Source organism: Lonchura striata, chromosome 1 (genome assembly GCF_050655825.1).
Source record: "Lonchura striata isolate lonStrDom1 chromosome 1, ASM5065582v1, whole genome shotgun sequence".
Taxonomy (NCBI): domain Eukaryota; kingdom Metazoa; phylum Chordata; class Aves; order Passeriformes; family Estrildidae; genus Lonchura; species Lonchura striata.
In genome coordinates this window covers 97,080,509-97,106,359 of record NC_140703.1, presented here as the reverse complement: position 1 = coordinate 97,106,359, position 25,851 = coordinate 97,080,509, and the positions used below count along the sequence as shown (strand labels likewise).

Genomic DNA, 25,851 nt, shown 5'->3' with positions numbered 1-25,851 from the left:
TAGTACAAGAGCACAGCATTCATACAATGTAGGAAAAGCTTACCCTTAAGTCCTGCCTTAAAGTTCAACATTCCATAAAAAAACCCAAAAAAAAGGCGCCCTTTCCCCACCACAAAAGCACAACCCCCGTCTGAATACTTGGATGTATTTTATATTTAAAGAGGAAATTTGCTTATAGTGAGAGTGATCCATCTGGTATTTTTCCCCTGTTACTTGCTCCTAAGTTTACTATATAATATATTCATGTGGGTGGCTTTTCATATCATCATCAGACCAAGCCTTCCTGCATGTTTTACACATTTGTCTTTCTTATATTTAGGATGCTTTTTAGTTCTGTTTTCCTTCCTGCATTTTCTTAAGCCGAGAATGTTTCTATTCATGACCAACCATAAATACCACAGAAATAAAATAATTTTGATTAACTCAAGCAAACCTCTCTTGGCCATGGTGATCATGTGGACAGGCTGAAAAAGTGCTGACTGAATGCGATGTGTGCATTGCATTGCGACGGGTTACATCACTAGTCCTAACATGATGTAACCCAACGCAGCATGATGTAAGCGTCGTGATACATTGGAGATTTAAAGAAACATCAGCATTCTCTTTTCCTCTGCTCATTTTTAGGAATGTACTGTCATTCATGGTCAAGCAGTTAAGAACCAATCCCTCTTGTGAGTCTATGAATTCTCATGTCTTACATTATTCTTATTCTTATTCTTATTCTTATTCTTATTCTTATTCTTATTCTTATTCTTATTCTTATTCTTATTCATTATCTTATCCTTAGTTATAATAATATTTTCCCTTCTAATTACAAGCAATGGAGCCTCAATCCTTAAAAGAGATGTTTTTTTTTTAATTCTTTGTGTATATATATAGGTACAGTTGCTCTCTGTCAGCTATCATAGATTTCTGATGAAAATTTAGAAGAAAAGTAGTCAAGCTGTGTTTAAAAATCTTTCACAGGTCTGAAGGGTAAAAATTATTTATTCCTATTTTAAAACTGTGTAGCCAAACCACAGGTTGAAACACATTTGATTTGTACTGCAAGTTGCATGTGGGAAGCTGTGCCAGGCTCATGGCTTTTTAGAAAAAATTATTTCTCTTAAAACTGGGTGCATTTTTTGCAGCATCACTGCAGCTCTGAATCAGTTCAGCCTGTCCTCTGTATGGATGTTAGAGTGATTTGTCTTGTGACAATGGCTTCCTATTCCCATTGCTGCTTTCAGGACAGACTTTTGTACATTCCTCTTATTAGTGTCCATTCTGAAACTAAGTTAGCAGGCATATGTACTGCAAATTTTAATTAACCTTAGAAACTGAAATGAAATTCTTTTATGCACTTGTGTACAAGTAATTGTATGATTGGCTTTGATGCTTTGCGAAAGTCTATTTTAAGAAAAATATGAAGCATGTGTAATTTTCTAAGGATGAAGAGAGGCCCTCATTTTATCCCCTAATAGGATATTCCTTTTATGACCACAAAGATGAAACCAGTGTGATCAAATAATATAGGAAACTTTAAAGGTTGAATAAAATCAACAAGAACACAACCAACCCTTTTGGAAGCTTAATTCTAGGATTCTCTGACCCTTTTGTGAAAACTAGGGACAGTAACTAGTCTTCCTTTGATACTAATATCAACTTAGCATGTGCTTTTGATCCTTATATCAATTTAGCATTTCACTGCTACCACATCTTAAATAATTATGTTGTTATAAAAGTTAATTTTCTCCACAACACAATTAAAAACTGAGGTTGAAAGTGTATTAGGACTACACAAAATATTTTTATTTTGTTTCTTTTTTTCAAACTGTCAGTCCTTTCATGCATCAGAGTAAGGAATCCTGATCGTGGAAGGGACTTCTTTATGAACTGAAGTTCACTGTGATTTCTTGCCAGAGAGTGTGGTGATTCATCTATCCCAAGAAACACACAATTTACCATCTCTGCCCCATAACTTTTATTGTGAACACAAATCAGTACTTATCTCAGTTAAATGAGACGTAACTGTGTGTTTTGCCTTTGAGTTGTTGGTGCCAGCTATATGCTGTAGCATACTTAAATGCTAATAAATATTTGGCATTTTATTGTATTATGTCTTTGTCACTTTTTTAAAGCATTTATTGGTTTTGAGTTGTTAACAATTAATGGCTTTTAAATATATTCAATTCTTTAAAGGAATTCAACACTGTTTTCACAGAAAAGTTGGCTTACTTCAAACATGACTTCTGTAAAGAAACAACTCAACAATCTTATAGTTCTTGTTATTTTTTCTGATCTCTAGATGTAATTTAGGGCTCTAACAGAATCTCTTCACATACAAAATAATTTTTGTCTTCCAGAAATATAGAGTACTGATGGAAGACTTTCTGCTATATGCTGTGTAAAAAAGAATCTGGATGTAAATATATAATTCCTGATAAAACTTGTTATGCCTGGTTATTATACATCGATGGACAATATTTCTATATTTTCAGAATAATTTAGTGCTGTGCTTTGATATTCTGGGTGTTGCATTTGGCATTTTTTTAAGGTTCTTATGGCTATGACTAGAGTAATGCCCAAGCATTTTTCTCTGAAAGTTATGGATAATTTGGAATCTAACAATCATGTATCTGGCTCCAGTTATTCCTTCCACTGTACATGACTATTAGTTTTTAAACATACTACTTTAGAAGTATGTCCAGCTCTGTGTTGTTTACTTTTTATTCAGAAAGTAAAAAAGAGAAAGAAGTACACCTTGTATGCAACTCTCTCAAATTGTCTCATTGCTTATCTCCACAGACTGCAAAGTAAATAGCTCATATTTCACAGGCATGTAGGTTGTGTAACTTCAGTTAAAAAACATAGCTCCTTAAGTTTAAAAAACATAGGTCCCTCATTTCCCTAGATTTATAAATTATCATTGAACATATTAATATTTTTTCTAGCCTTGGCTCATGTAGTTTCTGTGCCTGGCAAATTGTACAATATGATAATTCATCCTCTTTTCCAGATCATTGACAGAATATTAAACAACCTCAGATTAATATACAGAATATTTTACTAGACCATTAATCTTTTGCTAGCTTGAAAATTGACCTCTGGTTACAATATAACATACCCTGTGTATTTTGTTTTTAATGCATGACATTACCTCTTTCTCTGTAAATAATTATGTTCTCAATATCTCATGGAAAACATTTTATGAAATGGGTTTTTTTTTGAAAATACAAGTAAATTTTATCAACTTCTTTTTTTAATCAATGTTTCTAGCAGATAAAAGAATGGTACTTCTTTAAATAGAGCTATAGATTATTTTCTGTGTATGCATATAAATGCTCTATGATGCTTCTAATTAATGTTTTCCTACAGTAACTTTTTGATTTTAATATGTATACTATATACTCTTACTAATCTCTTATAGTAATTTATTTTAATTAGTCATTGAAGCAGTTCACTGACAAATCAATAATTTTATTCTCAATCTCTTTTTGGGAATAACATACTGTTTTGTAATTAATGCATCTAGGGATATAGGTGGTAGTAATTATTATTCTGACAGTTCAGTTTATCAAAATGAGGCCTTAACTCTCTTTTATACATCTTTAATTCCTGACTAAGAGAAATGAATATTGTCTTGTTGCTGCTTGTAAAACTAGACACCTAGAGAAGAAAAAGAGAGTAGAACAAGGTGATGTTAACAAGAATTGAGTCAGAGAAACTGCAATAGCATTCAATTATTACTGAATGCTGAAAGATGGAGAATAACTGAAGAGAGGTTGAGATTGAATTAATTTTAATATTCTAGGGTGTTGTCATGGTAAATCCCAGCCAGCTCATTCTCATGCTCACTCTTTCCTCCTGCAGTGGGATGGAGGATTGTATTGAAAGGGTAAAAGTAAGAAAATTCAAAGGTTGAGATAAAGAGTTTAACAGATAAAGCAAAAGCTGTGCACACAGGGAAAGCAAAACAAGGGATTCATTCACCGTTTTCCATGTGCGGGCAGTTGTTCAGCCATCTCCAGGAAAGCTGGGATCTATCACGTGTAACAGTGCCTTTGGAAGACAAATGTCACCACTGACCATCCCCCTGCCTTCCTCCTTCATGCCCTGCTTTATACGCTGAGTATGAAGCCATGTTGTGGGGGATATCCCTTGGGTCAGTTGGGTCTCTGTCCCTCGCTGTGTCTCCTCCCAGCTCCTTGTGCACCCCTGGCCCCCACGCTGGTGGAGTAGGGTGGGGCGAGACACAGAAAAGCCCTTGAGCATGCAAGCTGTGCTCAGCAACAGCTCAAACATCCCTGCGTTACTAGCACTGTTTCCAGCACAAATCCAAAACATAACCCATGAAAGCTACTGGAAAGAAAATTATCTCTACCCCAACCAAAACAAGCAGAGGTAGTAAACTAGATATTGTGGGTAGTTAATCATGATCCTAGGGTAAAGTTAATGGACAAATTAAAACATAATGACACAAAAAAATGAGGGGGGAGAAGACAAATCAAAGTCGTGTGAGGAAAATATAAGAACATCAGTTTAGAAAGCTGTAAAGAAAAATAATGGTGTCAGAGGATGCAAAAACACTCAAAGGAAAGAAGGAAGATTTAGAAGAAAATAACTTGTCAGAGGATGTTGGTTTCTTGGTGTGAAAATCTGAGAGCTACTCTTGAGAGAGGGAACATTATCAATTACTTTAATGCTCTTGTTTTTACCCTACTGCTGATATTAATGAATTTGAAATCTCTTTTCAAAGGCAATAGTCTGAATCACAAATTAAGGGTTGTTACTGGAATTGCTGCTTTTTACAAAAATCTGTAATAAGCTTCAAAGGGAAATTTTTGTAGAGACCTGTGAAATGAGATACTAAAATGAAATGCAGTAAAGTCAATGTGGGACAGAGAAGGGCAGTGCACTTTGATCATGAGGAAAATTATATCACCAGAGTTAAAATATGGATGACAGCAGGAGTTTATTTTGAAATGCTAAAATGTAGAATGTTTGCACAGAACTCTATATGCTATTTTGCAGAATATTCCATAATAGATTTGTTGCAAGAATTATTAAACTTTTTCTAAACCTATTGTGTCATAGATTTTAGAAAACATGCAAAATAAAGCCACAGCCTTCAGTAATGGTGAACGTGCTTGGTTTTATGCAGCCATAATTTAGATTGGCTTTCTGGGCTGCAAGTTTACACTGACATCTAATGTCCAATATTTTCACCCCCCCATAATTCCAAAATCTTTCTCTGCAGGACTGCTTCTTAATCCATTCTTCACCAGTCTCTACTGATGCTGGAATGTCCAGACCCAGGTGCAGAACCTTGCACTTGGTCTTGCTGAATTTCATGCAGATCACACTGGCTGACTGTTCCAGCCTGCCAAGGTCCCTCTGACTGGCAACCCTTCTCTTCCATGTGTCAGCTGTACCACACAGCTTGGTGCTGTCCACAAACTTGCTGATGGTCCACTCAATCCCACTGTGTCATTGATAGTACTGGTACTAACACAGACCCTTGAGGGACACCATGGATTACTGGTTTCCACTTGGACTATTAGCTGTTGACTTTTTTAGCAGCCATGGAGTCAGTTCCTAATCCATCTAAATATCCCTTCCATCAAATGTTTATCTCCCCAGTTTATCAGCAAGATTGTTATAGGGAACCACACAAGAGACCTTTCAGAAGCAGAGAGAGATGACATAGCTTTTCCCTTATCCCATAATAATTGTGGAAGGACACTGGATTAGTCAGACATAATGTACTGATGGTTTTTCCTTTCTCCACTTTCTATGGCCAATTTTATCAGGGTTTACTGGTAAGAAGTAGGAAATTACCCACAGTGATGCCTGAAAAGCAAAACACAGTGCAAAGGAAATTGTCAGATTTTTCCTCTGTTGCTAAAGGATCCAGGCATGAAAGCCTAAAAAGAGTGTGAGAACTTGGCAAATGGCAGACACACATGTACAACCACATTCACGTACAGTGGAACAAATGGAATTTGCCTTTTGGCAGCTGTCCACCTGAGGAACAACTACTACAAAAATCACCTTTCACATGGTACTTTTGTTCCTTTCAAATTATGCCTCAGGAGAAAAATAGTTGGCAGAGACTGAGTGTCCTTTAGAGGGGAGGGGAGGGGAGGGGAGAGTTTCAAGGCACAGGTAAATTCATCTGCTACACCCCGTGATGTTTGTCAGGAGACTTTGACATTGGAGAGGAGGTTTGGTTGGTGCCAAGAGGAAACCCTGACAGATTTGATCACAGCAATCTGTTTTTGCTGTGTTTGTTCATCTGACACCTTCTTCTTGTTGCCATTATTGGTAGGAAAGTTGGCTGTGGTGCCAGTTCTGGTTTGTTCATGTAAGCGTATTGCAGTCCTGGTATGACTGGCAGAGTAACAACAGCATACAGGCAGGTATAATTTGGACTGATGTTGTGCCAATTTTACCTTCAGAAAACCTCATTAAATCCCTTTGTCGGTGACCTTTAACAGACTCGAGCACTGTGTTTTATTTTCCTGAGCAAAACTGCCAATTATAGTTAATTTCCTCAAAGAGGTGGTAGGTGTTTTAAATTGTAAATTGCACTGATTGAGAAAAGGAAACATTCAGCCCTCTTCTTCAGTTGAATACAAATACAGAACATTTTTTTTTTTCTGTAAGACTTGAAGGTGCATATGGCAACAAATAACATCAGCACATCTATAATAATATTGCTTAAATAAATCAAAAGAAGAAAAACTTGACCTGTTCCTTTCACAAGAACTACTTATATTTAGTCAAAGATGACAGCAATTCAATTTCTCAGTAGTTGCATACATAAACTGTATTATTTCACATCTAATTCCATGTAGTTCATATATAATTCTTATAAAATGCAAAATTTAACTTGCCTTTCTTCAGATGGAATAGAAAATCTTATTATACAATATTGATATTATATCATTCCATTATCTTGTGTTGTATCAAATGGCACTTGCCATGTAGTATTTACATCAAAAAGGGTTTTTTATTACTTGCTTCAAATTTCCTACATCTGTCAGATAATTGTAATTGACAAGCCACTGTTATTCCTTTCTAAATTTTGAATAAAGCATGAGCCCCAACACTGAAAGTACAAAATGTGAATTATGCCTGGAATATTGCAAAATGGAAAGCCAAAATGAGATGCTGGAGTTCTTATCCAGTTTGTTCAATAGATAAAAGGTTTTTCCACCATCACAGATATATAATGCATACATTATTCAAAACCAACTGATATTTTCAAATAATGGAGTTTTGATGGATCAGATACTAGTGAGCTCAATGCTGTGTTGCTAAATTTTGAATTTAAATCACGATTCTTACCACCAGTTTTGAAGTTAGCTTAATATAATTAATAATTATATAGCATGCTTGAATCAAAATGGTCTGTGTTCTTCTTTAGTATTATAGATAAAATATCATAGCTTCATAATATACCCAAAACTAATGCTTGAAAGCGGTTAAAGTGTAAATAATATGGAATGCTACAGGTTTTGTCTGTGCTTTCCCCTTCCTCATCCCTCTTCCCTAAAATCTTTCTGTGAAAACAAAAACATCATGCCAAGCTGATATTGGTATATATATGAAAAAATTTATTGCCAGTTGTTTGGGATAAGGACACTAATTTCTGTTTGGAAAAGTCACATACATCTTCAGCACTGAGTAATAATGAATAAAATATTTATATGAACTTAATATTCAATGTTCTATCTTTTCCTACACATCTGTTATTCAATTCTAGTGAAACCATACTATTTTGGGAAGTATTAGAATAATTAAATATTAATATTTCTCATTGTAAAGCTTTTTATCATATACAACTTAGATCTGATTTTCCCAGAAATAGCTATATTACATTCTATTCAGTATTTTAAATTTATACTCTTTTTATTCGCAACTTAGTTATTTGGTAATCTAATTGTTTATTATTAATCCCAGTAAGATTTACTCCATTATTGTTTGTAGATGAATATATCATTAAAATGTAATAGAGAAAATAACCTGAAACCATGGCTATATGCCAAAATCAAACAAAAGTAACCTATCAAAAAAAAACCCAAAACCCAAAAAAGCTTTTCTCTCAATTGGATGTCTCATATGGACCTTCTATTTACCTGCAACTAAGACTCAAGATTTCCAAATATAAACTAAGGTGTCAAAGATCCAGTAAACATCAAAATATGGTGCCAAAATATCATCTATCATAATTGGATAAAATTAGAGTTTCATAGGATCTACTGGCATAACAAACACAATTACTTTCTGAATTCTCCAACGGCAACCACAAACTGAACTAGTCTTCAAAATGAAGAATTAAATAGCTGCATCAATTAATTAGATGTATTCTTAAGTTGATTATTCAGTTCACAGCTTCCAGTGGTGCCTACAAATGCCCAAAGGGAGAATTTGCACAAATAATTTCACCAAAAGCAGAGTGTGTGCTTGCTGTGTTCAGTTGTCTGCAGAGAAGGTTCATTCACAGTCATTTTAAATGGCACACAGGAACTTAAGCGTATTTGAAAGCAATCACCCTTTAGTAATGGGTAGTATTAAGTCAACATCAGTGAATTCTTTCTGCACATTCAACTTGTCTACATTAAGTAGAATGTAGTTGCTTCTAGGCTTGGGAATTTTGACAAATAATAAATGTTAATTTATCTTCTAATTTAGAAGTCATATACATTATTGGAACTCAGTTGCAGTGTACTCATAATTCCAAAAATTTTTCCTTTCTGCAGCTAATTGTACTCAGCTCTTGTCTTACTCTCACTGACTTGACAGTGCATCATTAATATTTGTAGTGGGATTTACAGATCCTACCAGTATATGGCCATGCTCCTCTGGGTTCTTGTGCACTAGCAGAGCAAGGAACTGAGAAGTCCTTGACTTAGGGCAAGCATTACTCAGTAACAGCTAAAACATCAGTGTATTATCAACAAAATTCTCATACTAAATTCAAAATACCACACTATACAAGTTACTGTGAAGAAAATTATTTCTATCCCAGCTGAATCTAGGACACAGCTTTACTACATTCACGCTTTCACAAGTGCATCACTTCAGCAGAGAAATGTCAGCTATTTGAGGTCACTCCTATGCTTTCATATTGACAGTGTTTCAGCTAATGCACAGAATAATATGTGCTTATTTTGTAATTAATTTAACTATATGATAGTTTTATGGTTTTCATTAGTCTTCCATTATTGAATCAGTAAGCATTGCAGGCTTAGTCCAATTTTCCATCAAATAAAGCAGATTCTGTTACACTGGAATTGCAAGAGATACTCCTTTTATCTGTTAGAGGTCAGTGAAAGGATAGGCTTCACAATGCCCTCTTTCTTTTGAGCCACTATGGATTGTTTTGTCAAAGCAATGTACTATATTTAGAAGATGGTAAGTTCTAGTTATGGTGTAACTTGCATGACAAAAACCCTTATAAAAACTATTAATGAATTGATGTGGTTACCTCATTTCTATATTAGTTATGACTCCTCTGAAATAATAATAATTTTACTAATACTAATGTGAATGAAAACATTATGTTAACTGTTAATTCAATAGCTTTAAAAATTATTATTCTTGGTAATTTTTATTCAGAGCAATTTTAGGAAGTACGAAATTTGCTAAAATGAACTAACAGGGTCAAAATAAAAATTTTAGTATTTTATAAATTCTTTTCCAGAATTAATAAATACAATCTAAGTAAATGCAAATATTTTTGGAAAAAGTAATAACATTTAGGTGTGTTTCTTTCAGTAACCATACCATGTGTACATTATAAGTGTCAGTGTTTATCTTCAACATAGAACTTTTTTTAACAATCTTCTTAAAACACAAAACCACATTCTTCAGTTTCCAAAAATGAAGTATATAGGAAAACATAGAAGTATAGTGGAAAAACCTTTTTATGTAACCAAAACCTATAGGCAACATAGAGTACAGAGCTGAGGAATAAAATAATTCCATATTTTTTATGCAACCTCTTTTTCAACCTCAGAATTTTTATTTTTCAACAGATTTTTTTATTTGTTCTCTGAAATTATTTGAAAAGGCTTGTGAAACAGCATTTTATTTTTGATTTAATCCTCGCTAATGCATGGAACACAAAACTGTAGGGATTTCAGCTGATCTTTCCTACAGTCCATCCAATGATGAATATCAAACAAAATTGTCCTTTAATTCTCTTTTCTTGAAAAGAAACATTTCCTTTTTACAACAACAGTATACAACAATATCTATGTGTTTTCTCTGGACTCCCAATAATTTTTTTGTGTGTTGCAGCCGTAGTGATTAAGAGCATGAATTCAATTATTTTGCATGTTCCTTAGTTGCTGCTTTACTGAGCTAGCACTTGCAACCCAAATGGTTTTGTTTGTTGTTATTAATGGCATTAGAATAATGGCTACTTTAATCACTTTCTTCTGCTATTCAGAGATAATATAGGAATTAAAACTAAATACATTTCATTCAGACAAATTTAAGCAAATTTCTGAGCTTTCATTGAATTTCACATTCAAAACTACCTAGAACAGCAGGAATATAAATCTTTACATTGTTAAGGAAAGAGATTGAAGGCATCTAATTTATGGCTAAAGACTGCACTGAAATAATTAAGTATGGGTGTTTGCTGGAGTTATGCACATCATTGATGTATTATAACTCAATTTAAACATGATTAGGGAAGGGAGTGCCAGAAGATAAAACTGGTTTCTTTCTGGAAGCTGATTATCTGTACAGAGCTTTTCAATGTGCATTTATGTGTACATATTTTCTTACATGTGTTCACCCACGCACAGTTACGCACTAATGTTGCAATTATTCCATAAAGAGTTAAGAATAATAGTTATTTAAATTTAGTCAATATGAATATATTTTTCTTTCTCTGATTAATGAACAGACTTTCAAACAACTCACTCAAACAACAGTTATGATCTTTCCTAACATAGGGAATCCACAGTCATTTCTATGTCATTTTAACAAGCTGAAATTCTAGATTATAATTTTCCTCCACTCTATTTAAAGTGTCAAATGCCTCATTTGATCTTTCTTAAGCTGCCAAATTAGAATTTCTTGTTACAACTATAAAGGTATCTGGAGACCCTTGGCCATAGGGATGAGCCATGTACAGTCTTAGGGCAACCAAACTGTGCCAGTGATGGAACCCTTTTTTTGGACATGAAATTACTTGAGTCTTGCACATTAGGTGAGAATCAAAGCAAAGTTTTCCAACCAGTCTTAGGAGAAGTGCTGAAATTAAATTTTGCTGTACTAATGCTCTCTTGAGACTGCAATGAACTGTTGACTTGACCTAATTGTAAAATTATAATACTTTTCATGGGATAGGAAAACAAGACCTTTAGAGTTCTATTAAAATAATAGAAATGTATAAATAAGATGTATCACTGAGATAATGACTATTAAATCCTGTATTAATCTGGTTTGAGCTGGAAATTTCCAGAAGGTTAAGCATGTGCTATGTGGAACAGAGAGGTCATACAACTGATGTGTTGTGTGATTTCTGAAAACTGAGCCCTTTTTCAAATTTAAATGGGGTCAAAAGGTATGTGACAGATGGAGCAATTGCACAGAAAATGCAAAGAAATGGCATCAGCTTAAGCAGTTGTGGATGATTTTTTGCAGCCATTAGAGGCTTCAGAGTGAATACCTAATATGCAAGCCTGGTAAACTGCATGCATGGGACCTGCCTATATTACATATATGTGATTCATATTATCTAAATGTAGGAAGACGTAGCATAAATTGTCAGCACAAGTGGGGCAACTTACAAAACCAGAAAATTTGCTTCTGAATGAGTTTTTTGTTCATTATACAAAGGAAATGTGAGCCAGAGGACATGCTTACAGCAGGGTGACTTCTTCATTTTTGATAGATTTGTGCATGAATATTCTGGGAATGCAAAGTGACTGTACATCCGTAGATAAATTAAATCAACCACTTTTTAATAGTTTCAAAATCAAAACCTTTTAGAGATGTTTGCTGACTCAATGTTTACAACTTCATTGCTAGCAGTGCTTCTTACAGGGGAGAAAAAGTAGCCCACATGAAACCCTTCTTTGTTATGACCATATTGTCTGCAGGTTTATACACATGTGTGTGGTGTGTATATATACGTGTGTGAGTGTGTGTGTGTGTGTGCGTGTGTGTGTGCGTGTGTGAAAAAGAAGCAATTTCTGGCAGACAAAAATCCCCTGAAAAGAGGTTTGACAAAGTTCAGTAATACATTTCACCATGCTCTTTTCACTCAGCAGTGAATTGTAGGACAAATGGAAAGAGGTCACCTGGCCTTTAATATATGCATTACAAAGTTACATGTTTTTCTAATAATTGTTATTGACAGTAAGATATTTTTATAAAATACAATGAACCTTTATACAAATGTATTCTTTAGTAGATTTATGCTATCTACAGTATATTCAGCATATGCAATTAAGTGGTTCCTAGCCTTGACCATTTGGGAAAAAAAATTCCCATCCTGTTTATATTTTGAAACATTTTTCTGTTACTTTTCAGTATCATTAAAAGTGAAATACAAACTTTAAAAACAGGGAATTCTGGTCAAACACCAGGTTAGTCAGTAGAGATACTCAAGGAATTCAGTTTTTAATGCACTAGATCATTACTACTACTGCTGGATCCTGGGTTGCTGTTGAAATTTACCATCCATGTTTTATGTGAGATGAATGAATAAACAGTTCTTAGACTGCAGAAGGGCCAAATATAATAGAGTGATTATGTTCTTTTGGTGTATGGGAACTGAAGGTTAAAATTGCTACTCCTGTGATTTGGGATAAGGAGAATATGAGATATGGGGAAAAAATTGGTCCAACCCTGAACACACAAAAGAAGCCCCCAAGCAGAGGGAAGTGTTGGTCTGTGGGACAATCAGCTGTTGCAGGGAGGCAAATTTTTTTGAGCAATGGGAGTTTCTGAGTTATGATTCTATTCAGTCTCTGACATTAGTGCAACCTTAAACTAAACTTAGAGGCATAGCGACTTTTTTATCTTATGACAGGGATTACCATCTTTTTTTAGAAGTTTAAGAACAAATGAATTGACATTTTTAATAAAAAAACCCATAACATTGGTTTGGTTGGAAATTTCAAATTTTTACTCTCTGTGTGAGACAGTCTGAGGAGAACAGACGTCATTGTTTGTTGGAATGATTTCAGTAGCTCCAAAACCACCTAAAATACTTAAAAGCATTGCTTAGAAAAATTATATGAATCTTTCGAAAATAAAAGCTTCCTGAAGCATACTATTTCACACTAATAGTATCACCTACATGGCTTGTATCAGCAATAGTGTGGCCAGCAGGGCCAGGGCAGTGATGGTCCCCCTGTACTCAGCACTGTGAGGCTGCACCCTAAATCCTGCGCTCATTTCTGGGTCCCTCACTGCAAGGGGAACATTGAGGCACTGGAGTGCTCTGTTGTTGGAGGACAGAAGGGGTGGAGAAGCATCTGGCCACAAGTCTGAGGAGCAGCTGAGGAAGCTGGAGTTGTTTAATTTGAAGAATATGAAGCTCAGGGGACATTTTATCACTCTCTACAACTACGTGAAAGAAGTTTTTAGCCAACCTGAGTTTGGTCTCTTTTTCCAAGTAACAAGGCATAGGGTGAGAGAAAATGGCTTCAAGTTTCACCAGTGGGAGCTTAAACTGGATATGGGAAAAAATTCTTTCTGGAAAGGATGGTCAGGTATTAAAACAATCTGTCCAGGGAAGTTGTTGAGTCACCATCCTGGAGGTATTTAAAAGATGGAGATATGGCACTTAGGGCCACAGTTGGATATGATGATCTTTTTCAGCCATAACAATTACATAACGATTTTATGGCTGGTATGCATAATATGAAAAAATTCAATGTGATAGGAGTACAGAACCTGGTTTGAGAATTCATTGATGTACTTCATTTTACCAGATCTCAGAAGGAATATAAAATCCTCTCAAACCCAAGAACTTAGTCACAAAAGTGTTTTCCAGTTGCCAATAGGAAAATGTTGCTTCACAGCATGTAGGAGAAACAGCATTCCCACTCACATTGCAAATAAATACATACTAAGTTATAGTAGTTTCTTCTGGAAATGGATTACAACATGATATTTTACATCTTTGAAGAACATAAAAAAGGAATAAGGGGAGTTTCAAATATTACAGATAACCTTGTGTCACATACCTTGTTGGGTGATACAACTAATAGCATGCTGTGAACACATTTTCCAAATTCTCATTACACTTGCCAGTGTCACACCTGGAAGCACATTAAAAAGAAAATCCTTGCAATATGTTATTGATATGTGTATTGAAGAGTTTGGCATGAGATAGTACCCAAACTAAAATGTTCTGGGACACAACTACTTCTTTCACTCAAAAATACTTAAAATAGGGATTACAGTCCTAATAATTGTACACACAGTTTTTGTCTATAAATACTGCATATACAGGGTCACACTGATTTTGATATTTTTTAATTCATAGGAATAAAAAATATGTAGTACTTGATTTTATATTTGCCATATTATGATAATATTTTTTATCAAACAATTAAAAGACTACTTTCCTGGGGAAACGAGTATTGAAATTTGTTATGTACATTCAAACTTATGTCTATATGTATTCATTTCCTACAAATATCTATTTCTCATGAATATTTTACATGAATCAAAAATAGTTCAAGGGCAAGGATGAGTACCTAGTTTATTGAAATACAAAATTAACTTTATTTGTGCATCACCTGAGAAAGTATTGTACATTCATTGGGCTAGAAGTAATTTGGAACAATATTGAATAAAAGGACAAAACACAGAGGGTGGCTGAGATTATGAGCCTGTATCTATTACTTCTGGAAGAACATAGAGATAGGAGAACATCTATATTTCATTGACAGAGACATTTTACCTAGTTAATTTTGTACTGGATATATATAATGAATCCACTGGTGTACTGCATGAACAATATCTTTTGTACAACAGCATCAAAGCTGGAGACTTTATGTGGAAATAGAGTATCAGTTACTACTTTTCACATTTTCGCTCACTAATCATCATCACTGCATACATAGTGGCAGTGCTTCCAGAAAATGCTTGTAGAAAATGTGTATCAGGAAGACAAATAAATTAGCACATTGATCCCAAAACTGTATATATTAAAAAATCTTAAATACTTTAGTAATAATAAAGACATTCTCTCTTGCAATCATGGACTAAGATTTAACTGAAGCCTTGGATTTTGAGGGATATAAATATAGTTAACAGTAGAATTTAAATAGGAAAATTAAAAGAGTAAATAATATTTATTTAAATATGATTTACCTGTTACAAATTTAAACTTCATACATAAACAAGTTAAAGTATACTGTTCTTTTTCAGCATGTATTGAAAAGACACTTCAAAATAAAGAAAATTCAAGACAATAATGATTAGCATGCTTATTTTTATTTCTTTTGTAGCTGTGTTAATTTCTAAGCTAAATTATACATAGAGTTTCCTATTCATGTTTCACTCCTTATTAAGTAACTGTTTCCATTACACAGGGCTACTTGCTATGGGAGTAAGCACAGTATAATGGAATGCTAGGTGCAAGGATAGCTTGGTGTATTTTTATCTTTTTAGTTAGAAAACAGAAGTATTGCCCAAGGATGAGGATTTTGAAAATTATGCTTATTTCCTCTTACTTCCATAAGCACAGACTGTGACATGTATGAGCATAAATGTTTATGTGTGTGTGCGTGCCTGTGTGTGTGTGCATGTGTGCAACTCAAAAGTATTTTAAGAAAGCACACTGAATACAAATTAAAATACATTCTTCACTAAGTCTCCTAATAAAGAAATGCAAGTTCCTTGTTATGGTAAGTAAATGTTTTCAGTCAATTTCTAGGTTTTTCTAAAGAGCATGAGATGTGGTATGTTTTCAGCCAAGGCTGGTTTTGGACCAATTTCATTAATAAAGATTGAATCAATTTTATTTAACTTTTGTTTACAGCCTTGTTTTAAATATCTTTTTGCTCATATGGGAAGCAAGATTAAATTCTAAGTTGATCTTTATAATTTGTCTGGGTCAAATCAAGTTGTGTAAAACTCAAATGATCATTTTATTTGCATTGTTTCCATCCAAAATTCAGGTTGTGGCTATTTCTTAATAAATTTTAATGAGGATGAACAAAATGTTAAGTTATTGAAGAAAGTAACTCAAGGCATTATGCCCTCAGAGTTACAGAACAGAATTTTAAAAATTGCATTTCTTATGTAAAAACATAACTTTGTAATTTTTAACATATTTTTGTTTGTATTATTCTTTTTTAATAGCACATTAATTTGCTTTTTTTTTAAGAAATCACTTTTAACTGAAGTACTGCATTGTCACAGAATATGATACATTTTTCCAAATATTTTCAATTTGTTCTTCTTGACATTTTATGTTTATGTGCAGTTTGCATCTTTTTTTGTTTTTCAATTTCAAAAGTAACAGATTTTGATATTTTTGTTACATTTTTTGTACTAGTGGTTTTTTATTTTTGAGAACCTGCTGGTTTTGAATTCTCTTTTTTCCCTTTATTCTCCTCCTCAATATGATCCCAGGAGCCAACACAAAGAAAAGCGCAGATGATATAACCAGTAATGATCGTGGTGAAGATGAAGGTATTTTTTGTTTTTTCAAAGCCTGACCCTGATGCATGAACATAAACTTTTCAATTTTTGTTATAATAAGAATGATTATTGTTATTATTATTGCTGTTATTTCAACATGATTTTTAGTCCCTTATTTGCAGAAGCACACATCAGTGTGCTTCTTTATTTTCTTCTTTAGAATTTGCTTTGATTGTTTTTCTTTTTAAAATCTAAATTAGCATATAGATGACTGCAGTTCCTCCATGACATAGGTGTAAAATTTATTCCTAAATATATGTGAAATGAGTAACATAAATGTTATTTGAAGCCACATATTTTTTTTCCCTCTATTCTTTCTTAGACTGAGAAAATTGAATTTTAAAACATGCATGTGCTCTTTTCCTTCCTACACATTTTGTATATTCACTTGTTTGAAATTCATGAAAAAACTCACATATATCCTTCCTTTCACTTCCACTGTTTCCCCAGTGCACATGCTGTACATTGATACAGTTGAATTGTGCTTTGTCTTTGCGATTTTTATTTACTTATTTATATTTTTTTTTTCTCACAGGATGTGGTTTATTTCAGGACACAAAAATAAAGGAAGCTGTTGATGTTGTTTTATTGTTTTTTTCCTGTAATCAGCTAGCCTCTGAGACACATTCATTCTGACTCTGACCACATTCCCACTGAAAACAGTAACAATCATTTTCATTGACTTCTTTCAAAGTTGGACTGGGTTTTCTGAAAGAAAATTCTAAAAAGTTCACAGTGAGGTACCCCAAAAAAGTTTTAGATGGAAATGATTTTTTTTTCTTCTCTTGATGCAACAAATCTATTTAGGATGCTTCAAAATAAAAGTCATGAAATCTTCCTCTATTCTCATCCTTCTTTTTTATTAAAGTTACATTGTCAGTTTACATGCATTTGCCAAATTAAGAAAAACAAATTTCACATTAAATGAGAAGAAAAAATCCTGGGTAGTTCATTAGTCTGGCTTCAAAGAAACATGTTTATTAATCCTCTCAGGCTTGGCCAATCCAAAATATTATTCCATGTCTTTTTTCTTGTTTTTTTTTCCCATCTGACAAAATTTCAAATGACTTTGAAACATATGTCCTCTTTATTTCCCTTAGAATCATGCACACCACAGTGAGGATACTATCACCTCTTTTCCTGGGAGTTCAGGTCTATTGTAGCTACTCTGTCTGTATATAAAATACTATAATAAAAACCTCAGGTCTTTCATCCACACTGGTTGCCCTCTACTCCATCACCTTCACTGTTGAATTGCACCTTTATTACACCTTTTTTACAACACAGAAATACTGTGCAGAGTACTCTAAAATTACTCTGTTGCTTTCTGATTATCACCTTCCTATTTCTGTGCAACTTATGCTTTTTCCAAATGATGGTATTATCATTTCTATACCAAATTCTGAAGTTAATTTTAAAGTAAAGGACAAATAACAGGCAAAACCAAAATTGCTTTAAAAATAAAGATAAATACTAGATTATGAGCATATTATCATTCAATCTTTTTTAAAATTTATAAAATGTTAGAATTTCATGATTAACAAAGGTATCCACTTTAGATCTAAGCATATAAAGTATTGAGTTAATTTCCTTTATGTTGAAAATAATAATGTTTCCATTAAAGAGGAAGGGGAAACCTTCATTGACTTCATCAGTGAACAATTCAACTCTGAGGTAGAATAAGGTAATAAGAAAAGATTAAATGCAAAAAAAAACGTGCCATGAGACTTTGTGGAGAGAAGGGAAGCAACACAAATAATTATGTTAAATAATTGCTGCTTTCAGGTTTTTTGATATCTTAGCTGTGCCTTCAGAGAAGAAGCACTTTTATGTACTTCGTTGAAAATGCTGTCAATAAAAAAAAAAAATTGATCTACTTGAATGCACCTCATTGCTTTAAATGATCTGTTCAATTGCTGTCCTACTCTTATAGTCACAACAATTCAAAAGATCTTATCACAAAAGATACTCTAATTAGTTCCACATATATAAAACACTTACTATCTGATACCTCATAGATGATCACATTTTTTATCTCAGTATTTCCTAATCAACCTGAGGGGAGGGAAGATGTTTGGAAGCTTTCAAAATGTAGATCCCTCACCTGTAGGTATTTATATCAGCTTTTTCTTTGTCTACCTCCCTTCTCCACTCTTCAGTACATGCCTATCCAAAAGATTTTTTCAAAAGCTGGTTGAATAATCAGAAGCTCTGCTTTTCCATGTATAATATGCTATATAGTTGAAAGAAGTGCTCTGATTCATAAATTACTTATAGAAGATTTGTATATCTAATGGTAGCTTGCTGAATTACCTTCTACTTTATAAAGGAGCTTAAACTCTCTTCACACTGTTTTTGTAGAGAACATAAGTTGCAGATTTAGTTATTCTGAATCATCACTGGCATCAAGAGCCAAACTTTTTAGATTAACCTGCTCCCAAATATACCCCAATCACTGATTTGCGCATCTGTATAGCTCACTTTTACATATGTAATATCAATTTAATTTAACTTTATTTTATAACTTTTAAAAATTTGTCAATTTCATTTCACATTCTTTTAAAGACCCAGCTGTTTATAATTTTAAAAGTAGTCAGGAATTTTCTACCTATACAAAAGATCAGCAATAATATTAACTCAAGGTTGTTCTTTGAGGCTTAGCTGCTACCTCCAGGAAATGTGCAACACAAAAGACATATTTAGATTTAAATACAAAAAAATGTGGGCCATAAATTCACATAAATCCTCTCTATTAACTCCTAGGCTGTTTAAAAGAAGGAACAGTCTACTATGTTTTCCTCTACCAGAACAGTTAGGTTTTTTTTTGCTTTTATATCTTACTGAAATATTTGGAACATAATTTCAATAATTATGTCCCATGAGAAATGGGAAAGTATGGATCATTACTATAATTTTATTATTAGATGCACAGATATTTCTAAATTGGTATATATTTGAATCTGCGTATTTTAACAAAACCAAGACTTTTTCACTATTTAGTTTTTTAGGCTTTAAGACATTTCTATTTAAATTAAATTTCCTGTAATACTGAATGCATTTGAAGTGAGACCATTTTAGAGGAAATAGTATTTGAAATTTTAAATTATAAATATTAGGCTTGTAGGATGGTTCTGAACTGTGTAAGCTAATGGATATAGGAGTGGTAACACTGAAAACATAGCAAATAATTAAGACTATTGCAAGAACTGTTAAAAATTGCTAATGCCATTTTCCTTATGTTTTTATTACTTTATTGTGTTTTCCTTACTTGAATTTTTTCAGACATTCACGATCAAAACAGCAAGAAACCTGTTATGGTCTACATCCATGGTGGATCTTACATGGAGGGTACTGGAAATATGATTGATGGCAGCATTCTCGCAAGTTATGGAAATGTCATTGTTGTCACTATCAATTACAGACTGGGGGTTTTAGGTAAGTGACTCTTTTCTCCATAAAAATATTTGCACATAAATATTTGATTGCTGAATTTTTCTGCTGATCAGTAATAGATATTTGGCTCAGTTTTGATTTTAATACAGAACAATCTCAATGATGGATTTTGAATTCTATCCATTTTTTATGGAAACTGGGCTAAACTCCATTATTTCTGATGCTTTCAGCTTATAAAGAAATAGACTGGAAATGTATAATGTTTTGATAACTGATATATTTTTCTTAAATAATTTCTAATCCATGTTTTAAAAAAAAGAAGAAAGTCAATCAAGAATGAGTCCTCACAGTGTTAAAAGAGTTGGCAATGGCAAGAAGAAGGAAAGTGTTACTATTTACCTGTATTTACTAATTTTGTGTGCAAATTGGTTTTTGAGATTCATACAAAAAAATTAAAAATTAAAAATTACACTGATGGAATTTGTGTTGTGGGTTATAGGCAATCAAGGAGTTTTAAGGAATACAGTGACATTATCTTCAAAAAGATAAGAAACTCCATAATCATGGTGCATAGCATGATTTGTCTTTTGTCCAAAATAAGGTTTATTTATTTTTTGAGGTTCTGCTTTTCCATAGAAAAAATAAAATCGAAAAAAGGGCAGAAAATGGAAGACATAAGAAATATTTGTTATTTTAGTGAAAGAGCCTATAGTTTGTATAGAATAGAATACAAAATGCTCAAATGTTCATATTTCTGGAATTTTGGATACACAAGGTAAGGTACAATAATTTTGTTTGTGTGTCTTTTTACAAGGACTTTTGATCTTCCTTTTTGTAATAGCAAAGCTGAACTATTTTCGTGGTAGGTACTGTTTTGGAACACAAAAGTTTTCTATTGCTGAGTTATCTGTTCATGCTGTTCTTGTTTTTCAACAACTTTATAACTCTTCTGAGTACTGAGAATTTTGTTTCTTGTCCCTGATTTTCAGTATTCATTAAATACAAAAGAGTATTTTTTTTCTATGATAGAAAGAGATCTAAAATTAAAGCCATAACTATAAAAATATATCTTGATATATTTATGCATTCAGTCTTGGTATTCAGAAACACCCAAACAAACAAAAAAAATCTGACAAACAAAGTAAACCAGCCAAACAAAAAACAACAACAAAAACAAACAAAAAACCAAACAAACAAAAGGACGAAAAAATAAGACACAAGAAAACAAATTACTGTTTTGGTTGTTGTCAAATAACATGTATACCCAGAATATTGGTAGTTATTTATCTGTAAAAAAGGTTATTTAATGCACCTCTTTAAAAATTTTTCTTTTGGTTTCTTAAAACTAACATTGTTGAAGGATACAGATGAATGTAATCCATTATTGGTTTAAAATGCTTCATTGCTCCTCTGTATTTTATAAATCTAAAGGGAAAAGTGTAATATTTGCATTGGTGAACTCATATTTTATGCATTTATATTGAAAACAAACAAAATAGAAGAAAGATTCAGAATGTTTTTTTTTTTTTAATTGTGCCATTCAGGAAAAAGGAAAGAAACAGGGACATTTATATGAGAAACAGAAAAATAATAATAGTCAGGATTTTAAATGGATTAGGAAAAATACATCTGTGTATTGACATTAAATATTGCTTCTCAACAGTGGCAAATGTAACTTTCAAGACACTATGGAATTTATTCTTTATTACAAAAGTCTATGTTTGAATTAGAAAAACAGAAGATATTAAAAAAATGTGTACACTTTTTAAATCAGAAGAATTCTGTTTTATGAACATATTTACATTTTTATCTTCCTGGTGAAATGTAAATGTGATCATTGAGAGCTCATTAGGACATTGGAAGATATTAGGTGAATTCCATGTATTTTTGACTTGCTTCATGAGTTATAAAAAAGGAAAAAGAAAACACAATTTTTCTTTCAGAAAAACAGCCACGTGTAAAACAAACATGGCTATTCATAAGACTTAGCAAAGTATGACATACAGTTTGAATACTAACACTGTTTGTATCCCTTTCTTCTAGTCTGGGTTACTGAAGGTCATATTTCTGTGAATCTGGTGTGTTTCAATGGTGTTTGATTTGTAAGTGCATACGCAAAGTCACATACTAACCTGTTGTTAATGACAGAGATTCTGTTGCTATTATCTCATCCTGTAATGAAGCAATATACATCAAATTGATCACAGTGCTGAATTGCTCAAGATGCTAAATTTCTCTGGAAAATTCACTGGAATGGGCATGAATACTGGATCATATACTCTCCATAAATGTTAGTACTGTTCTTGAGGCACATTAAATTATTTTTCTTTCAGTCTATGGTGTGTCGTTAATAGCAGTAGATAGAAAAGTATTAGGACCACACAGATAACCACTGGATGATCTTAGACAAATCACAGGACCAAGAAATGGTTTGGGTTCAAAAGGACCTTCCAAGACCATCCAGTCCAACACTGATGCAATGGGAGGGGACATCAGTTACATCAGTTTGCTCAAAGCTCGATCCAACCTGACCTTGAACACTTCCAGCGATGAAGCATCCACAACTTCTCTAGTCAACCTGCTCCATATGGTGGAAGTTGGCTTAGTGTCTGCATCTTTTATTTCCTTCAAGACTTTTTATTGGATCCCGTGGACTTCTGTATGCTCAGGTTCCTTAGGTGATTTAAAAACTGATTTACTACAATGGTGGAGACTTAAATCCCCCAATCTCTGCCTGAAAATTTGGGGAGTTGACAGATATAGGAAGAGAGATTACCAGTGAAAACTGAGGAGAAAAAAAAAAAGTTTTAGTACCTCAAACTTCTCCATTGCATTTTTTAATAGTTCTCTTGCCTTATTTATTGTGGGAAGTACATTTTCCTTTTCTAAACAGAATATCTGTAAAAGCCTTTCTAGCCAGTCTTCATATTCCTTGCCAAGCTCCAGCTGTGCTTTAACTTTTCTAATCCCATCCCTACATATCTGGACAGCATCTTTATCATCTTCCTAGGATATAGGTCCCTGGTTGCACTTCCCCAAAGTATGGCTACAAACAAGAAGTTAAAAATTATGGTCTAGAGTAAATGAAAAACAGACGTCTGAGTCAGAAAAGACCCTTTTTAAATGTAGATGTAACATCATGACTTTCAGGGTTATAAAACATTTTAACAGAATCATAGAGACAAATATTTTCATGTCTATGTTTTCTCTTTGCATATAGGTAAAATATAAGCCATTGTGCACTGAACAATATTTATTTGTAATTCCGAAAATACTTCCTGTCTTAGAGGACTGCAGAGATGCTCTGGAAATAGTTTCCTCATCTCTCTTTCTTTCTAAGTAGCACCATGACAAAAGAGCAGACAGATAGGCCCAAGACTTCCCAACTTTTTAATTATCTCTGTCTTTCATTCTGTTCTAGAATTTTCTATACTTCTAGATCCCCAAGAATGCATGCAGCAATAATATGAGTTGTTGTTATTTAGAAGGCCATATTTTCCCTTCAAGTATAAATATGCATTTATCAAAATACATTCCACGAATAAGATACTTTTGCGACAATAAAATAAAAATAAAAATAAACATTTTCTTATTGTAGTGGTCCCTGTTTGAGGGGTGACCATTACAGTGACCACTACACTACTTATTGTAGTGGTCACTGCTTGAGGGGTGCTGTGGTACTGAGTTTAATTATTTGTGTACTTCAAGGCTTGTGAGGATCCTGCCTCTGCCCATCTAGGCAGTTTCTGTTTTCACTCATACCTCACCACAGTGAGGACTGAAGATGCTACTGGAGCAGGAGGAAACTGCTAAGTTATCCCAGTGTGAGGCAGTGCTCCTGTATACTGAAAAATTCAATACTGTAAAACACAGAAGTACTAAATGCCATGGTGGTCCCCAGTCCTCACTACATACTTTGATCATTGTGTAACTTGTTATTATACATATAAATTTTTCAAAAACTGAGTTGAATTTTCAAAATTCCAAAGCTATTTGGAGAGTTATCTATCAAAAATAATAGAAAATTATGAGACTGGGAGGGAAAATAGATATCCTAATTAAAAGTATGTTATACTGTTACAAAAAATGGACTGGTTTGAATGACCTGACTCACTCAGTCTAGATAGTGTTCAATTCCTCTTTATTATCTATATTCTTAGTCTTTGTGGATATGCTTTTAGAAGTAGCAACATCTTTCCAACACAGCTATAAGCACTCTTTTAGTGCCTTTTTCAGGATTATATTGGCAGGAAAAATACTAAAGAGGGATTTATGTTCAGTGTTGCTTTACAGAGACATGACCTGAATCATCTGTCTCATGGTGAGATTTCCATGTGCAGAATCTCTGTTCAGATTGTATAACAGCGGAAAGTAAACCTGAAAACACCCTCTCTAAAAAAAAAAATCCAAATTCAAAACAAAACCTTTGTGCCTCTGGATAGCCCTTCTCCACATCCAGTGTGTGTGATTCCACTAGTACAGGAGACATAAGGTGGTCTCCTGGTAGAAAAGGCCAGAGCTAATAAAACATGGGAATGACCCAGGAGCTGGAGTGTGCTAAGTAAATAGATTTCATGCTTACAAAGAAAGGAGGTTTATTTAGACTCATTTATGCTACTGTGACTGTTTCTATTTTTGAAGCCAATACAAGCTTCTCTACATTGCCTCACTCACATCTCTAAGATTCATGCAGAGTTCCTGACCAGTTTGGTCTCTCATGTTTCTTCTCAGTTGGCTAACAATTTGTTAGCTAATGTTAATTTTCATACTACTCTTTTCTCACTACTATTAACATATTTTTGTAAACATTGCAAATATAATCTTTAATTGTTTTATTTTTGCTTTTGGTAAAATTTCCTTTTATATTATATTTTAATTATATTATCACAGTCACAGAAATTGTTTGTGCAAATGCAGCTCATAAGCTCTATCCATATACCATTTGATTTAGACTCTTCCATTTCAAATATCAGAAGCAACAAATGCTTAAGTAACAGTGTCATCAGAAGCTATGTGTAGACTCATAGAGCTTCTAAAATGAGGTATATGTTTGTTGAAATGTAATTGTCAAAAATGGAATTTAGCAAGAAACTTTTGGTAGAGAGTTCCTTTTAGCTAAATGCAACAAAATCCAGGCATGATGGATTGACCCAGTTGACTATGACAGTAGAGCATGGTCTTATAAAATCATTTTTTGTCATAACCTAGATATTAAAACAGATCCAAAAGCTTCAAGACAGTGTAAAAGGACCCTTTGGTCTTGATCCCTGAGCCAGTTACTAACCCAGTGCATGCTGTGTTTACCCAGTTGTGTGCAGGACATGTTATCCAGAAAGATACTGTGAGAGACAAGCTTTTAACACTATTATGAAGATTCTGGCTGACTAAAAGAAATGCATATCAAATCTATCATTTTGTAAGAGATGATATTTTACGCAGAATTTAGAAGAGAAAAAAGAAAAAAGGAAAAGTGTAATTTAATCTAACCACCCCTTGGAAATTAGCCTGTTAACATCATCAGAATGGCAATATTGTGTGTATAAGGTCATAAGTTTTTCAAAAGGAGACAGGGGAGCATCTTGCAGTGGTTAAGATGAATGAGTTCACCAGCTCTTAGAAGGATAGCACAAAACAAATACATTTTTCCTGAATTATTTTATACCTCCCACATAATTTCTTGCAATTAGAGCCTGGCAGACACTGAAGAATCAAAATACCTTTACTGCCTTACAATACATGTTCACACAGTATATGAATATACAGTATAGAGAGCTAAAGCCATGT

The 25,851-nt window shown here is 33.4% G+C and overlaps 1 protein-coding gene across 5 annotated transcripts in view; it reads left to right on the top strand.

Moving 5' to 3' along the window:
• NLGN4X (neuroligin 4 X-linked) overlaps positions 1-25,851 on the top strand; it is a 156,529-nt gene that overhangs the window by 74,680 nt on the left and 55,998 nt on the right. For 4 of the 5 annotated variants that reach the window (XM_021532000.4, XM_085583990.1, XM_077781586.2 and 1 more), the window contains 2 exons: positions 16,606-16,665; positions 19,957-20,109. In XM_021532000.4, coding sequence (XP_021387675.1) covers positions 16,606-16,665; positions 19,957-20,109 — 213 coding nt within the window. The remainder of the gene's footprint in view (positions 1-16,605; positions 16,666-19,956; positions 20,110-25,851) is intronic. The other variant, XM_021532002.4, reaches the window with a different exon arrangement.